At 36.3% G+C, this 19,301-nt stretch overlaps 1 protein-coding gene across 12 annotated transcripts in view; it reads right to left on the minus strand.

The window, feature by feature from the left end:
* The window catches only part of Ica1 (islet cell autoantigen 1), a 144,585-nt gene that overhangs the window by 118,401 nt on the left and 6,883 nt on the right, over positions 1 to 19,301 (minus strand). For 4 of the 12 annotated variants that reach the window (XM_076834072.2, XM_076834015.2, XM_076834050.2 and 1 more), the window contains exons 2-4: positions 8,190 to 8,290; positions 5,209 to 5,371; positions 911 to 983 (exon numbers count right to left, since the gene is read on the minus strand). In XM_076834072.2, coding sequence (XP_076690187.1) covers positions 911 to 983; positions 5,209 to 5,371; positions 8,190 to 8,206 — 253 coding nt within the window. In that variant the 5' untranslated portion in view covers positions 8,207 to 8,290. Of the gene's footprint in view, positions 1 to 910; positions 984 to 5,208; positions 5,375 to 8,189; positions 8,291 to 19,301 lie in introns of all 12 variants that reach the window. The other 8 variants (XM_076834061.2, XM_076833991.2, XM_076834042.2 and 5 more) reach the window with 5 other exon arrangements.

Genomic DNA, 19,301 nt, shown 5'->3' on the forward strand with positions numbered 1-19,301 from the left:
GCACTGAGAATGGCTAAATGTGGGACAGGGAGATGTGAGGGCGGTCCGCATGGGCCTCAGTTTCCTCATAGCTCAAGATCCTGGAGTTAGAGCCCTGGAGAAGTCTTAGCCCAAACACTTAGTAAATATTAACAAAGATAATTGATATAATTCTTCCTCTAAGTCCTATGAATTTTGGGCTTTCCCCAAATAGTTCCTCAATGAAACATTACTAATGTAGAAAACCAACTGATCGCTAACTTGTGATTATAGAAAAGGGCTTTGGCAGAGCAATCAGAAATAAAATGACACACTGTATTTCTAGTCTTAGAAATATAGAAATTATACTAGTATATTTATTATGATCTAAAATAAAGTTTAAAAACATATCAGCATACAACTTGATATTTAGTATTTCAGGGATAACTCTGTTGCGAATGCTTTTAAGACAGGATGACTGTGTGAAACTCTCATTCCAGCCCAATACCTTATGTCTGACATAAGAAATGTTCTTGAGGACATACTGCCAACAAAATATCACCAGTGAATTAACTGTATGTGCCTTCTCCCTCCACCTGACTTCTTTAAAAGGGACAACACTGGATATAATAGAGCCAGGGCAATCAAATAAAAATAATAACCCCAATTTAAAAGCCCAAGGCCTAAAACCGAGAAAACTTTTTTGTACTTGGGAAAATAAATGGTATGTCTAAATCCATGGGACATCCAATACAATATTCTCCTAGTATGATTCTTACTTTGAAAGATAAACAACCTATGTAGAATAGGTAAAATTATTAGAGACCTTTCTCTTTGTGGCTTAAACAAATAAATACCCATAAAGAGTTCCTTAAACATGTTAAATGATATATGAAGGTGAAACATACTGCTTTTTCTTAGGGTCTATCTGTCACACTTATGATATACTTACAACATATTCTCTTTTGATAGAGTACAATTGCTTTAGATAAATCCAAACAGGTTCTCTGAATTGAGTGAAACAACTGTAATAAAAAAAAGAGAACAGAATAAAACAGATAGCAGTGAAATAAAAAATAATTACACTGAACAAAACCATAGTGTATAAATTACCCACTAAAAACAAGATAACATGTCTGTCTAAGTGTGTTTGGTGTTATGTAGAGTATTATATAGAGACTGTGACCAACACCATTAAATATGTTCTTATTTCCCTTTACTTATTGGAATTCATCATCTCTGTGATCTAAATTAAGATCTACAGCAACAATTATTTCCTCCAGACTATTGAAATAATAGCTGAAAACAGAAAACTAAGTGAAGGGCCCAATTAGAGGAGTTGGTAAACCAGAGACCCAATATTCATTCATAACCTAATTTATTCCTTTCACCATTTGCTGTCTTTTTTTTTTTAATGGAAGATTTGTCAAGTAAACATTATATTTAAAAGATGACGTCAACTTGTTTTATGATTTTAATGTATTTTATGGCAAGCTTAAAAAACTGGATAAAGCAAGCAAAAATCAATCATCTGAGTGTCCTGTCTGTTTGGAAGGCATCTGGTAAAAATGATGTTTAGTTAGGAGCAAACATCACTACTTATTTTCCTAATGATTTCATAAAATATACACAGTGAGACAACTTAATGCCATTGCTATGGTCATATTAGAGAAAACTGGGGGAAAGGCAAGCAGGAATGAATTGTGGAGAATCTAACTGGATTTTAACTCAGGGGGGGTCTCAGTTTTTGCTTCAGAAACCAGGATAGCTTAAGGAAAGACAGAAGAGATAGTAGGGTTTGAATCTTAAATGTTCCCCCAGAGGTTCATCTGCTAACAGCTTGGTCTCCAACCTGTGGTGCTATTGGGAGCTGGTGGGACCAAGCAGAAGGCATTGGCAGGGGTGGGGGTGAGGTGGGGGTGGTGCGGGGGCGTTCCCTTGAGAGAGATAAGGAACTGCAGCCTCTTCCCCATTGTCTTTGCCTCCTGGCTGTCCTAAGGAACACATTTCCTCCATTACACCACAGCCTCCAAAGTAATGGGGCCAAGTGACCATGGAATGAACCCTCTATAACTGAAGCAAAATAAAAATTTTCCTGTTTTTAACTTGATTTATCTCACATATTTGTTACAGTGACAAAAAGCAAACTAACATAACATACTTCACACTTTCTTTACCTCTGACCACAGACTCAAGAGACCTGGGCTGGGAACAATTAGAAAACCTGGCAGACAAACATATTGCCTTGCGGAGTCACTCAGTGAGGCCAGGCAAGGTTTTCTTTCTTCCTCTCTCCCTACTTAACTGGCCACATTGTAGAAATTATGTTACAAAGCACTTCAATATTTGAGTGAAAACAGATGATCTGCTTCATTATAAATTTGACCAAATTATCTAATAAAAATGGATGCATGCACATGTACATGAAAGATTAAAACCATTCCTAGGAATACTTAATATAATAAAACATGGTCATGAAGAATATAAATATATGAGTTTACTAAATTGCATCCTCAACCTGTTTATAGATATGAAAAAAAATCCTATACCATAAAACAAAACAGAAACTGGCAATCTGAATCCGTCCCTTAGCAAATGCTTAATGTCAGTAGTCTGGACCACAGACCACCAGAAAAGGACCAAGTTGGTTCTTTTTCTCATTCTTGAATATAACAGTTAAGGGATGTTCTGTTTTGACTGTTCATTATTTAAAAATTAAGATAGAAGTTGAATGTAATAAAATGCACAGTTCTTTAATGTTCAGTTGTATGAATTTTTATTATTATAAACATGTGTAATCATGTCCAAAGCAAGATAAGAAACATTTCCCCATCCATACTGTCCACTGTACTCTGGCAGCCATTAAAAACTTCTATCACCATAGATTATTTTTATTATGTCCTTGTACTAAGGACTTGCTTTTGAGAAAATCATTTTAATATCAAGCAATGTGGATAAATGTTAAACTTAGCACAACATTTCTATATTAATTTCTCAATGAATTGCAATAGTATCTGACCTTCATTAAAATTTGGCCCACAAGTTTTCTGAGCCAGCAAGGTCTTGGTTGATAAGCAAGGCTTCTATGGATAACTCAGTATAAAAACATGTCATAATGATTTGCATATCATTTTTTATATTTTATTGATGGAATCCTCTCTATAACCATCAACATCAGTATGAACATTTCTGCAGAAACCTCTGTCATGGGTAAAATTACTAGTCACTGCTAACTACTTTGAAAGTCACATGTTAGGACAGCAGTTATTTGGAATAAAGTACAGTGGTTTGTTAAAAGTGTTGTGGAGAAAGTCAACATATAAACATAATATTTAATATAGTAGTAATTAGTATCTTTCTTTTTGAATGATTGGCTTGTATTTACTAGGTTGTTAAAAAGGAAAAAGCTATGAACTATGAAAAGCATTTATAACTTAAAATAATTTACCCTGCATTTATAATATAAAAATCAGAACATGTTTCCTGATTCTACTTGTTTTTTTCCAATGTAGGAATATCCTTTAGAAAATCCTTGTCAACCCAGCTTCTTTGCAGAATTTCCACTTACAGAAGGAGAGACAGGGCTGATATTAATTGCACCAACATGTACAGGTATTCATTTAGTACCTGTTGAATGTTTACTGTGAGACTGGTGGGGATAAAGTGGTAGGCTAGCATGGACTTTAGCCTTTTACTGGGGATAAGGCAGGCAAACAAACCAACACCTGAGATAATTCCATGAGATGAGACCCTGAGCAAATAAAACAAGGCCATGTGTGAGATAGAAGAGTGGGTGGAGTGCATGAGGAACAGGGGTGGATCTCAGTGACTTTAAACAGCATATTCAAGTTCAGGTTGAGACTCCAACTGAGGAGGAGCCATTCAAAAGAAGGTTTGGGGAAAGAGTATCCAGGCAGACCACAGGCAATATTTTGATAAGCTTGAACTTGCTTGATTGTGGCCTGAGAACTAGGAAAAGGCCATTATGCCTGGAGGGTGGTGTGGGCAGTGTAAGTGTTGTGGGAGAGAATTCTTAGGACAGGGAGGCAGAGTCAGGTGTGTCAGGAGCTTTGTTAGGTTCCAGAGATAATGTACAGAAGGCATTCTGAATAGTCCCTGGGACATAATAAGAACTAAGTAAACATAAGCTATCACTCTACTTATTACCTAATTTAATTCTCATAATAACTGTAAGTAAATAATTATTCTTGTCTCCATTTCAAGCACTAAAAAAACAAGGATAAGAGAAATTTTTTTAGGTCGTTCTCCCCAGGTCACAAAAGCTGGCAGGTGCAACTGTAGCCATATTGATTGGACTGGGAATTCATAGTCTGAAAGTCAGCCCATCTCTCACTGGGAAGCCTACACTTTAGAAAGCTCTGCCTGAGTCTAGGTCTATCCTCAGATGAATGGAAACCCTCTTCCACATAACAGACCTTCCTATGTAATTGACAACTAAGTCTCCCTTTAACCCTCTCTGTTTTGGGATAAACATGGTTTCTACCACCCTAGCCACCCTTCTGGGAAATTTGGAGCTCTTTTTTTAGTTCCATTAAATAATGTTAGATTCATTAACTTTAGTTTGCACATTAAATCCAGAGAACCTGTTGAATCCTTATCAGACCATGTATTGCATTACTCCTTTTGACGCTCTGTCATTCACAGAAATGTCATGGTTTCAAAGTTGTAATCTAAACCATTGGCATAAATGTCCAGCAAGACAGTTAGTGGGCCTTCTACTAGTTATATTAATACTCTTGATCAACCAGGTAGGAATTCAGTTTGCTATATTACTAACTAGTCAAAGTATCTGCTTGGTTAATTCATTCTAGAATTTTCCAGGGTTTAATATCATCTTATTAGGCTCTACTTTCCAGGTTATTTTACCCACGTCCTTTTAATTTTATCATTATTTTTAAATGTAAACATCTACCGGAACCTTAGTTTTCTGAACCCTCCCCAATTCTGACTCCTCAGCTATCAACAGCAGCAACTCTTTGTAATAATTTTGACAGTAAACATTTATTGGGAATTTACCACATGCCATACATTCCAACTAAGAGCTTGAAAAACAAATTAAGGCATGCTGGTGGCTATAGGAGAATTTGTTGATTTTAACAAAATGTACTGGGTATAATTATTTGATTCTAGATCTTCCTGATTTTCAAATATAAAGCACACCTAGGCCTGCCCGGGTGAAGTGATGCTCTCAAGACACTTTGCTGGGGCTGTGAGCTGTAAAGAGCTCACCTCTAGCTTGGCATCCAGGTCTGCATCAGAGGCAACAACATGTTCATCTTCCTTCTTCCCCGTGGCTTTAATGAAGGCCTGCTTCGTTTCCCAGTACTTCTGTTGCATCTTATTGACAACTGACTTATCTTGAGTATATCGATCCTGTAAGTCCCAGGAATAACTGCTGAAAACATATAAAGAGCTATCTTATTCAATACTTTCATAAAGATTTAAGATATTATAGCATGAAAAATCTATCTAGATATGGTGTTCTAATATACACTGACATTTACAACATTCATAAACATGTAAGTACTTTCTTATGTAGATAGTACACCAAGAACATTAAATCAATTCTTTCTAACCTGCTCCAAAATTGTATAAGTAAGAGTGAGGAAATTTAGAATCATTTGTAGGAAATCAAGAAAACTACATCTTCAGGAGAATTTAGATATCAATAAGTAGACAAACTCCTTTTAGAGGTGGAGAAAGTAGGGCCAAGAAGGCCAGGTGACTGGCTCCAGGCACCACGGGGAATCAGGGATGAAGGAAGACACCATCACACTCTCTCCATCCCACTGTACGGAATGAAGTGATGGCAAAGTAGAAAGAGGCTGAAAAATAACACCCTTAACATCTGTTAAAGAAGAATCTAAAATAATCAAACTCAGAACTAGGAAGTAGAATGGTGGTTGAGGCTGAGGGAAAAAAATGATAAACTGCTAATCAACATGCATAAAACTTTCATTCATGCAAGATGAATAAGTTCAACAGATCTGCTGTATGATACTGTGCCTATAATTAACAATACTGTATTGTACACTTTGAACTTTTCTAAGAAGTAGGTCTTACGTTAGTTGTTCTTACCACAGTAAAGTAAACTAATGGGGCTGGGCATGTGGCTCAGGGGTAGAGTGCCTGCCTTTCATGAATGTGGCCCTGGGTTGGATCCCCAGTACCAAAAAATAAAATAAAATAAGTAAAAATTTAAAATCTGTTACTGATTTCTAATGTCATAAACTATAAATTTTTCAAATAATACAGAAAGAAAGCCATTGTTCAGGAAGGTCATAACGCAAATCAAAAAGAATGTAAAGAAAAAACTAGAAATAAAACTTAGAATGAAATGGGATTCCTTCAATGAAAGCGACGAGTACACCAAATGCTGGCGCAAAGTTTCCTGTTGGTGCTCCATCCTTCCCCCTGCTCTGTGTTCCTCCTATGTCTAAAGTTCCTGTTCCTAACTGCCACACAGGGCCTGACAACTGCCCTCTGCTGATATGTAACTTCTTCGACCCTAGCTCTAGATATGCCAGCTAATGTCCTGTGAGCTGCTTCATAGAATTAGATCAAAATACCAGAATCTCAAAACACAATGATTTATACTCTCCTTCCTTGACATTTTCATTAAATCTACAACTTTAATTCACATGTTTATTCTTAAAAAGTCAGCATTTCAGATGACTTCCTTAACAATAGTTATTGCTGGTAAGAGAAGTAGGTTTATGGAAGACCTTATACCCTTCTGTAGGTTTTAAACATTTTATTATGAGTTCACAAATGAGAAAATAAGGTAAAAATATGCATAACATTTATGTAAAAGACAATCTGTCTATATAACATGCACATTAAAATATTGGAAGGATTGACCCCAAAGACTGTGGTTATTTCAGGGGAATGGGAGTCTCAAGAATAGGGCATAAAATGGATTTGATTTCATTCTCTCTCTCTCTCTCTCTCTCCAGTCATCATATTAACAACAACAACACAAAAATTTTATTTTGGCATGTATAAAGACACAAATTGGCATGAATATACTTTGTATACAACCAGAGATATGAAAAATTGTGCTCTACATGTACAATAAGAATTGTAATGCATTCTGCTGTCATATATAAATAAAGGATTAATTTAAAAATTTTATTTTGGAACAAAAAAGGAGGGGAAAGAGATTTAATGAATACCCACCAGCCTCTACCACTCAAAAAAAGAAGGATCTCAGATTTCAAAAGTTTAAGAATCTTGCTCAAAATCACCCAGGATTAAATTTCAGATGTTTTCTTCCATAGTGCAGACATTTAGATGTACTCCGTAGCCCTTGTATTTTAGCAGCAAGCTCTAAAGTGTAGTAAGCAGGAGAGTTTGGGAGGGCCTACTTCTTGGGGCTTTCCCATCTGCCTTAGGTGAGTAACTATTTGCCCAAAACTCCTGCCAGGATATGGCAGCCACTAAGAGAGTCACAAGATGGAACCAGCCTATGATCATGAGGCAAGGTAAGACAGAGAAAAAGAAGCCTGACAATTCTTAGATGACTGTCAAATGGGGATACTTAATTACTTTTAAAAAACAATTACATTTTAAGATATGCAAAAGTTCTTTGAAGTTTGACATTGATGTTACCAAGGACTTGGGCCTAATTTCTTATCTAATGAGAAAGGAGGATTTAAAAAGTATATTTCTTGTTTTAATTAATTGTATATTTGAAAAATAAAATGGAATTCATTCTCATGATACAAATTAAAGAAGGTACAACTTGACAAAATCTGCTTGCTGGTGGAGTCACAAGTACAAAAGGTTTAGAAGCACTGCATAAAGGGCTCTAGAACTTCCCAGGGGTTTAATATGCTATTTCCATATAACATGTTATTTCTACATAAATGAAAGAGCTAGCTTGGTTACCACATCTGTTCTATTCAGCATCATACACTTCAACCATGACTGGCTTCTGAATATTCATTAAGGTTGCAGTTAGTAAGTCTGAATAGTGTGTGACAGCAGAAACCATACTTTATTTCATAGATACCCTACATAACATTCCTTACGCCTTCCAAAGGTGGAAGGTATAAATAAGATAGTAATAAAAATGCATCAACCTGGAAAGGTCATTTACTGCTAAGGTGTCTCAATTGTTCCATTCAATAGACATTTGCTGAGCATGAACTATGTGATTTCTACTTTATTAGCCTATCCCAATTTAGTGAAGACAACACACTACTTACCATTTGTGTCCTGACATGTTTTCTTCTTCTTCTTTTTCTACTGTTGTTGATGCGGGGAGAAGGGGCAGGGAAAAAGCATGAGAGGATACGTTATATTAAACCTGAAATAAAACAAACGTGTTTAACAGTTACACATTATGTTACAATTAAACATTAGTGTGACACATAAAAATTGTCAACCCAAGCCATTTCTGATTGTATTTTAGGGCCAAACACTATTCCATAGTAATGCTGCATATCAGTGTGGAGAACAGCTCAGCTAAATTACACTGGAAGAAATATCCCAAATGGAGCTTAAGAAATGAAATGTGGATGTGTAACCGATGTGATTCTGCAACTTGTATTTGGGGTAAAAATGGGAGTTGATAACCCACTTGAATCAAATGTATGGAAGATGATATGCCATAAGCTTTGTAATGTTTTGAACAACCAATAAAAAAAATTAAAAAAAAGAAACGAACAGGCAATATAATACTACCTATTGTTGACATAATACCACTATTATGTACAATGAGCTGTGTAATAAAACCACCATGGTTTTAATTAGCTTTTAAATTAAATTTATTTTAACTGACATATAAAAACATAAAATTGTACCTATTAATGTGGTAACATGTAATGCTTCCATATAAAGAATTTCTTAGCACTGAAGAACAATACATTCCAGACAGCAGTTGTCTGCAGGGGATGTGATTTGAGTTTCAACATGTTAGGTTCAATGATGAATTTACTGCATCCAGATTTGAAATATTTCATATTCAATATTTTAAAGAAATGAACCAGCACATTGCAAAAAACAAAACAAATTAAAAAAATTTAAAACCCCCAAACCAAAAGATACCAATGAGAGTCTAAAGGAGGAAGCAATGTGATATTTAGCAGTCCAGCAATGAATTTTCATTTCATTAGTTAATACGGGAGCCACTTCTGGCCTTTGTCCTTACTCTATTGGCTCCCAGTTGGGAAGCTAGCCAGCCCAGGGGCAGAGCCAAGCAGCCCAGCCACGTGAGCAACGCTTGCCAATGTAGGTACTGGAAAAAATGGAGAGCTCACTGCCCCAAAGGAGTGGGCTCAGGCTGCCACAGTGAGTGCTCAGCATGTGACCACTTCTTTTTTTTTTTTTTTTTTTTTTTTTTTTTTGGTTTTATCACATTTTATTTGATTAGCTATTCCTTTCTGGTTGTTGAAAAGATTTCCAAAAGATTGATCTCTAATATAAAAATAGATTAAAGACTTTGATTCATCCAGGCAAGATATACATACATATAAATATGTATATATATTTAAAATATATACATATATTTTATTTGTTTATTTTTTCAACTTGAACTTTGTATTTTTATTTTTATTTTTTTTAATTTTTTTTATTAGTTGTTCAAAACATTACAAAGCTCTTGACATATCATATTTCATACATTTGATTCAAGCGGATTATGAACTCCCATTTTTTCCCTGTATACATATTGCAGAATCACATTGGTTACACATCCACGTTTTTACATACTGCCATACTAATGTCTGTTGTATTTTGCTGCCCTTCCTATCCTCTACTATCCCCCCTCCCCTCCCCTCCCCTCCCATCTTCTCTCTCTACCCCATCTACTGTAATTCATTTCTCTCTCTTGTTTTTTTTCCCCTGTCCCCTCACTTCCTCCTATATGTAATTTTGTATAACAATGAGGGTCTCCTTCCTTTACCATGCAATTTCCCTTCTCTCTCCCTTTCCCTCCCCACTTTCGTCCCTGTTTAATGGTGATCTTCTTCTCATGCTCTTCCTCCCTGCTCTGTTCTTAGATGCTCTCCTTATATCAAAGATGACATTTGGCATTTGTTTTTTAGGGATTGGCTAGCTTCACTTAGCATAATCTGCTCTAGTGCCATCCATTTCCCTGAAAATGCCATGATTTTGTCATTTTTTAGTGCTGAGTAGTACTCCTTTGTATAAATGCCACATTTTTTTAAATCCATTCATCTATTGAAGGGCATCTAGGTTGGTTCCACAGTCTAGCTATTGTGAATTGTGCTGCTATGAACATCGTTGTAGCAGTATCCCTATAGTACGCTCTTTTAAGGTCTTTAGGGAATAGAGCATGTGACCACTTCAGATGCTCCACAAAATCAACCCAATCCTTCTCTGTCTCAGACAGGGTCCTCAAAACCAGTACCCCTAAAATGATTAGAAATTTCCTAGGCTTTAAAAAAGTGGTTTAGGGAAGTAACTTAAGGTGTTGAAATTCCAGGTTTCAGGAAGGGGAGGAGGAGGGAAGAGGAGAAAGAATGTTTAGATGTCTCTGCAATGATTGCATCCCATAATTGACCTCTGTTCCTCATGCAGGACACTCAGATATTTGGACAAGTGGTTCTGGGGATGACATTCAGCATGAGTGTGCTTTATAGCTTGCCCTCAGTGTGGCCATGGAGGGACCACAAACTTCCAGTTCTCTCACATGCACACAGCTTGCTTGCAAGTACGCATTTCCTTTAGCTCAAGATTTTCAACAAAATTTCTCACAAAAGAAGTTGTTCAAAACAAATGAAATTGCCATGGTTTTTCCTAAGTTTCATTTTACCATGAACTATAAGGATAATTAATGCTTTTTGATTTATGTTTTCATTGTGATAAAAAAAAACACTTTTCTCTCTTAATTCTTAAGTATACAGGACATTTTTTGTTTGTTTGTTTGTTTTGAGAACTGAAGATTGAACCCAATGGCACTACATCCCCAGCCCCTTTTTAATTTCTAAATTTTGAAGACAGCCTCTCATTAAGTTGCAAAGGCTGGCCCCCAACCTGGGATCCTCCTGCCTTAGCCTCCCTTCATTAGGATTACAGATGTGTGCCACTGCACCCTGTTCAGTATTGTTCAATATATGAACATTGCCGTACAGTGGATCTCTAGAACTTACTCATCTTGCGTGACTAAAACTTTATACACACCTAATAGCAACTCTTCCATATCCTTCTTCCAGGCCCTGGCAACTACCTTTCTGCTTTCTGATTCTATGAGTTGACTACTTTGGATACTACATATAAATGGAATCATGCAGTATTTGTGCCTTTACGATTGGGTTCTTTCACTTTGCATAACCTTCTTCAAGTTTATCCACATTGTAACATGTGACTGGATTTCCTCCTTTGGTAAAGTTGGATGATATTCATTGCATGCAACACATGCTGTCAGTGGTCATCTGGGCTGCTCCCCCATTTAGCTATTATAAATAATGGTGCAGTGGTGATGGATGTTATACATCTCTTTAATGTATCTTTCTTTTGAATATATAACTAGAAGTGGGATTGGAAGATCATATGGTAGTTCTATTTTCAATTTTTTGAGGGACTTCCATACAGTTTTCCATAGTGGCTGCACAATTTTACAATCCCACCAACAGCACAGGATGATGCTGGATCTCTTCATATTGTCAATGCTTATCTTCATTTTCTTGTTTTAGTGGTTTCAGTCAGGTGATAGCCTATTATGGTTTTGATTTCCCTGATGTTTAGCAATATTGAGTATCTTTTCATATTTGTTGCCATTTTGTTCATTTTCTTTGGAGCAATACCTTTTGAAATCCTTTGCCCATTTAAAAATTGGATTATGTTTTTCTGTTTCTGAGTTAAAGAAGTTCTCTCTGTATTCCAGATTTTAACTCCTTATTTAATATATAGTTTGCAAATATTTACTCCCATTCTGCAGGCTGCCTTTAATTTTGTCTCTGTTGATTGCTTCAAAGGAATCAACTTTATGATTATTAAAATACCTAACAATTGAAATTTTTTTATGTTAATGACAAAAATTACTGAGAAAACTGCTCACTCTATGTAGATTTCCAGGCTATTCCCAGATCATCCTGGCTTGTGGCAGTTTTTGCTGACATACTATTTACAAACCATTGGAATCTTCTGGAGTATTACCATGCAGATTTATGATCCCCTTCCCTTCCCTGCTGACATACAGTCTCTAGGAATGGGTCTGGGAATCCATGTTTTTGACAAAAATTACAAGTGATTTTTAAGTACATTAAAGCCTAAGAGCCATAGCTAAATGACACACAGGATATATCCCTTGTTTCTTCAACAAACTGCTGTATTATATGCCACTAGAGTAAGGAGTGTGGATGGCCAAGTCAGGTAAGCTCTCCAGAGCACATGTGAAGGTCTCAGGAGAAGCCAGTGCTCACATCTCCTTTTATACCTGTCCCAACTCCACATTCGAGACATTCTTAAGATAACCAGACCCACTCCATCCCATCTTGCTCTATCACTTTTCAAACCCAACATTGTCAAAATCACTACCTTAAAAATCATCACTGAGGCTGAGGTTGTAGCTCAGTGGTAGAGCACTTGCCTAGCATGTGTGAGGCACTGGGTTCAATTCTTAGCACTACATAAAAAAAAATCAATAAAACATCTAAAAAATTTAGATGTCCATCAACATCTAAAAAAATTCAAAAATAATTATAATCCTAAAACACTGATTTCTGTCCAACACTTTGGTTTATCAAACATTCACTGAGCATATCTAATAAATTTAGAGTAGACACTGTCTCTGGCCTCAAGGAACTTGTAATCTAGATCAGCTGTGTTCAACAGAAAAAACACTATCAACTGAATATGTAATTTTAAATGATCTCACAGCTGTGTTCAAAAATGAATAAGAAAGAGTGAAATAAATTTTAATATTTCATTTAATTCAGTATATTTAAAACATCTCAACATATAATCATTATAAAAATACTAATATGTTTACATTTGTATATTTGTACCAAATCTGAAATATATTCACTCAGAGTGAATCTCAATTCAGACTTGACATGTTACAGATTCAGTAGCTACATAGGGCTAGTGTTTTAGTCAGGTTTTCGTCACTGAGACCAAAAGACCCAGCAAGAACAACTTAGAGGAGGAAAAAATTCATTTTGGCTCACTGTTTCTGAGCTTCAGTCCATGGTCAGCTGACTCCATAGCTCTAAGCCAGAGGTGAGGGAGAAGAACATTGTAGTGGAAGGGAGTGGTACAGGAAAGTTGCTTATAGTTTGAAAACCAGGAAGCAGAGAGCTCCATTCACCAGGGACAAAATATAAACCCCAAAGTCACACCCCCAGTGACCTCCTTCCTCCAGCCATACCCTACCTGGCTACAGTGACCACCCAGTTAATCCAGTCCAGTGAATTAATTCACCAATTAGGTTACAGTTCTCATAATCTATTTATTACACCTCTCAACATTCTTGCATTGTCTCTCACATGAGCTTTGAGGAGATACCTTGTGTCCAAAATATAATTTAGTGACTATAGTATTTAGTGAGAAGTTAGTAGTAAAGACAGATGCATAAATATAATTTCCAGAATAAGGAAACCCTGAATATTTGGAAGCAAACTATAATAAGACCTTTATGAATCTCAACATTTAATAAATTTTGCTGTTAAAATATCATTTCCCTGTAAAATGGAGTAAAGTCTATGATTAATACTTCAATTTACAATTCTGCAAAGGAATCTTCCTGTTCATCCACAAGGCACTCACAAAACGAGCCCCAAATGAATGGTGTCCTGTCTCAAGCTTCCTGACAGCACAGAGAAGAATGCCTGAAACTGCAGCGGCTGTCTCACCTTGGCAGACAAACAAAGGAGAGCAAGGATCGTTGCTTAGGGACCATGAGCACCATGATGAAAGGCCGAACCCAGTAACTCCGGAGGCTTAGGCAGGAGGAGCGCAAATTCAAGGCCAGCCTCAGCAACTTAGCCAGGTCCCAAGCAACTTAGTGAGACCCTGTGTCCAATGAAAAAATAAAAAGGGCTTAGATATAGCTCAGTGGCTAAAGGGCACCTGGTTCCATCCCCAGGACCAAAAGAAACAAATAAAAGAAAAAGCCTGAAGTGACAGTACTGATCCTTCAGCAGTACTGTCCCCTGTGAATGTCTGTGTTTCACTCTTAATCTGTCTCCTCAAGGAAGACAAAGTGCTTGCACCAATAACAACAAAGACCTGTAGAAGTCGAGCTCTAAAAGTTAAAAAATCAATGGGAAGTGAAATATCTGATTTTGATATAACCCTGGGAGGGGGGGAACACATGGGTGAGGGGCCGGCTGTGAGTCTGTGACAGCAGTAAAGGGGGAGGATGTCTTTCTGCTCAGGGTTGGAACCTGCTACTTATGTGACACTAAGATGACCAACCCAATCCATGAGACTTTGCAGGCTGCATCTCAATGGGGTTGCAATGTGTTCACCTCATGATCCAAGGCCAGGCTTTAAGGCCACAGCTGTTCTCAGCCTCACCATCCAGCTGAGAGGTCTTGCCCTGAGAGATAACTGAGAACAGGGAAGAGGGATACTGTATTCAGGTTTTGTATTGGGGTTATGTAAACAGCGATGCCCCGTTTTCCCTCTTTCTATATACTTTTTGTGCTGAGTCCTCAATTTTAGTCTCCTATGTTGATGAACAAAAGACAACGATACCTGCATCACTTGTCTTTACTTCCAGGGGCCACTTAGAAACCATTTTGGACAAACCTAACAGCTTGAATATAAGCTAAAGGTCTTCCTTAACACCCTAAAGTACAGAATGCGAAAGGAAGTCCAACTAGAGAAGTTTGGCTGTCTTAAACCTGATACTAGACTCACTCCTTGGAAATATAAGAAGGCACCTTCATTCTATATAGGTTGGCTTCAGCTTCAATGAGCACTGGTCTGGCCTCACACCCTTTCCTATGAGCTTCTTCAAGGCAATGGAGTTAGCTGATGGTACCTCTGATTACACTGGAACTGTGTGAAGAATCTAAAATTCTCAAGCCAACCCTTACTCAGAGAAAAGGTAAGGTCAGTCATCTGGGGGCAGAGCTGGCTTCCTATGCAGGCTCTGAACTGTCTCTAGGAATGTGTGTGTGTGGAGTGTGTGTGTGTGGAGTAAGCAGAGAGAAAGAAAGGAACAAATTCTTCCACAGTAGAGTTGCAGGTGGTACCTGTAACCAAGCATAAGCATTAGGGCAAACACAGGCACCAGTCACAGAAAGCACTTCAGGAGGACTGGAAGTCGTAATTCAGAGCCTAAAGTGAGGTGAGAAACAAACGGGACGAAGCCCCTTCCTCCTGAAGTAGGGAACCTGCGATCCTACAAGGGCCAGCCAGCCTGGGAGTGCACAGCCAGGGCTTCAAGGCTGGCTCCTATGTAGCCTCATGAATAGAAGGAATAAAGATTTATCAGAGGTCCTAGGTGACAAGGTAAAAACCAATAGAATGTCTACATGTTTCTTTGGTGGAATATGTTGTCATCATTTTTTTTTTTTTTTTTTAGATCCTGGTCACTTTCTCTTCTGTCAAGAAGGTCTTCTATAATTTCTTATGAGGTGATCTAAGTGTGTTTTAAATATAAATATTGCAATGGCTTCAGTAGAAACAGTGAAAAAAAAAAAACTGGAACAATTTCTCCAGGCCATAATTAACTGCATTTACTATTGATTTAAAATCTTGATTCATCAGTTGGTGTCCTCATGTGATTGAAAAGAGATCCTCAGGGAAGGTAGGAAGTTCAATTAGCTTTCCATTTTTTTTTTTAAAGCTAAACATTGAAGTAATTTGATTTTGATTAGTTTTTAGGGATTTTTTTTTTTCCTATCAGATAGCACACAGATTTTCCTTCACATTTTGATAAGGTTCTGATTACTTGAGCGTTCCAATGGATGCTATTTCTGGTTTTGTGTCTCCTGCAAATGATTTTTGACATTTCATAAATTCATGAGTAAATGTGAAGCAGGATCATGCCTTAATTTTCTGAGTCAGCAAATCTTACAAGAGGAAAACAGAATTCTGACCTTATTCGAGGAAGCTAAAAGATGGATGAGTTTTTATTTAAGCCCTACAGATGCAAGTCACTGCTAAAATTTGTATTTACTGGGGTCTCATGATATTTTCAAAAGATCATTTTATTTATATTTCCAAGGAACTCAGGTGTTATATTGAAGCAGTAATGAAGCTTAATGATTCCCTAAAATTATTAAAATCTATTCCTAAAGTAAATTTATTTATAATTTGTACTGGGGATTGAACTCAGGGGCACTCAGCCACTGAGCCACATCCTCAGCCCTATTTTGCATTTTTAGAGATAGAGTCTCACTGAGTTGCTTAATGTCTCATTTTTGCTGAGGCTAGCTTTGAACTTGTGATCATCTTGCCTCAGCCTCCTGAATGCCTGGGATTACAGGCATGTGCCACTGTGCTTGGCTCTAAAGTAAATATTTTTAATGTCTCCCAATATGTCCTTTAGTAAAAACTGATACATCTATGACCATGCCACAAATGTGTGTCTCACAAATGTGAGTCCCTTCACCCATTTGGCTTCTCTTTTTTCATCTTTAAAATATCAGACCAAACTAGTTGACATCTAGGATGTCCTCAGTAACCAAAACTATTTAACTGCTTTCAGAGACATTTATATCTAAGCAAAAGCTTACAGATAAAGAACACATTTTCTCTTTAAAAAATGATAATTGGAGCTTGATGTGGTGGTACACATGCCCTAAACAACTTAGCAAGACCATGTCTCAAAAAAATAAAAAGATCTGGGGATGTGGCTCAGTGATTAAGTGCCTGTGACACCAGAAAAAAATAATAACAAGAACAAAAAAGATGAGGAAATTGGGTTCTAAAAATGGAGATAACTTGCCCAAGATCAGGTTCAAGATCAAGTCCACAAGGAGAAATACTGAGAATGAAACACCAATGAGCCAATTAATAACCTCCTCAGCCTTTCATCTATTCCAAAATGTGGTTCTCAAAGGAAAATATCAAATATAACAGAAAATAAGGGGGGCAAGCTATTTAAAATGTTATCATCTTCAACATTAGTATTATTTAAAAATACCATATCCTTAGTAAACAAATTAAAAACAATAAACCACAAACTCAAAATGTTCAAGAAGGGTGTGGTCTAATTCTTATACCTCTCTCCTGCATAAAGCCTTGCTTTCAAAGAACGATCCTGTGAGTATGTGTTACAACAAAAATTGTAGCAGCAATAACAAAGAGGCTGGCATTTGCACAGTAAATCTGAAGGAAATCTACAAGAGCTAATCATATAAAATGGATTAGTAGAGTAGAAACAAAGAACAAATACGTTGCCTTTGCTAAAGAAAAGAGTACTTGTTAAAAAGGAAGAAACCTGAAATTTACTATATAAAGTGTATTTACCTTTGACTTTATTCAGGTTGGTTCATGTACTTTTCAAATGCCAATTCAAATTTAGTATACAGATCTTAATCTGCATTTACTGTGGCCTTTTCTATAAAAGCTTAACCTCAAAAGGTGAAGAATGAAGGAACACCCTAGTCAGACAAGGTCTCAATCAACTTCCGGGAGGAAATACTATCCCCTTCAACTGTCAGCATAGAACATTATTAAAATGATAGAACTAAATGTTATCCTTAAATTACATTTCGATTGGGATCCAATTATGAAACTTGGAAGGTTCTTATGTTACTTTAAAAAAATGACACCAAGTATGAAATTTTTTAACATAAGTATAATGTGAGAGAAATGAATTTTACCCTGTAAGACTATGCTATCCAATATAGCAGCTGCTAGTCACATGTGGCTAGTGAGCACTTGAAATACGGCTAATCTGAATTGAGATATGCTCAATATGTTAAACTCAGTAGATTCCAAAGACAGCAACCAAAACAAAACAAAAGATCTCATTAATAAATCTATATTTTACATTTATTTGTACTTACATAGATTATTTGTATCTCATTGATATATTTATATTTAAATTTTATAACTACATTTATATGATATTTATGTGTAAGTATAACATATAAATGTATATTATAGAATACATGCATATAAACATTATACATATTATACACTATATATGTATGTATTTTTAGTTCCTTTTCTATTTTATGTTGAAATAATATTTTGGATATAGTGAGCTAAATACAATATAGTATCAAGTTAATTTCACCTGTCTTGTTTTTATACTTGAACTAAAAATATTTTACTACAACCAGAATACTATATATATATATATATATATATATATATATATATATATATATATATCTGCCATTATATTTTTGTTGGACAGTCTTGGTATGTGATATTAGGCAAATAAGCAATTAATTCTACAACTTGGGTCACAGATATTCTGTACTGGATACAGTATCTTTACTCAGTTTTCTGCCAAATATCTGCTTATTATTCTGCCAAAGATGCCACTAAAAACATAAAATTATACATATATGTGTGTGTGTATATTTATATATATTCATATATATATATATATATATATATACAAAATAGTTACACTTCATATTTTCAAAATAAGTTATTCCAGAAAGGTAGAAATCTATGAGCAAAATGTATTGTTTTTTTCTTCACATCAGATTCATATGAATGATAATTGTAGTGTATGTATTACTATAAGAGCATCAGAAGCCACAAATATAAAGTATACACATATATTTGTAGATGAAATACAGATACTTCATATATAAATAGAATAGCTACTAATCATGTAGTGAGGAGGAAGAATATGAATGTAGGGGCCATGATTTTGTAAAATTGCATGCAAGCATAATGTCAGCAATCAGAGGTAATTAGGGAGATACTGTTCTTTCTTTAAGGCTAAATTCATAATTTAAAGCCCCTTAAAGAGATGGTCAAGCTATTTTTTACAAGTCTGTGGGACTTCCTAGCTGAGACCTAGGAGAAAATTTAGAGATCAATCTCCTCTTTTCATGGATCAGGGAACTAAGGATCAAGATTCAAGGAGATTTCCAAAAGCACTGAATAGACCTCATTTCATTAGTTTTAAATTACTGAAATAAACCGACACCAGTGTGTGGTTTACAAAATGGCAATGCTGTGAGCCAGTCCTGTAAACAAACCACCATGGCTCCTTTCTCTGGAAATGGCTTGAATTCTAGCACTTTCTTTGGTTAAGTCATGGCAAGAAAAACATGTTTGAATTTGGGCTGGCTTCCTAGCAAGGAATGAAGGAGCATTTCCAGGCAGGAAAGCAGGAAGACAAGTCAGCAGCAAAGAGAAGCAGATAGAAATGAAAAACCCTCCTATACCCCCAGCTCTCAGAGTCACCCTTGCCTCTGCTGGGCCAT

Source organism: Callospermophilus lateralis, chromosome 1 (assembly GCF_048772815.1).
Source record: "Callospermophilus lateralis isolate mCalLat2 chromosome 1, mCalLat2.hap1, whole genome shotgun sequence".
In the NCBI taxonomy this organism is placed as follows: domain Eukaryota; kingdom Metazoa; phylum Chordata; class Mammalia; order Rodentia; family Sciuridae; genus Callospermophilus; species Callospermophilus lateralis.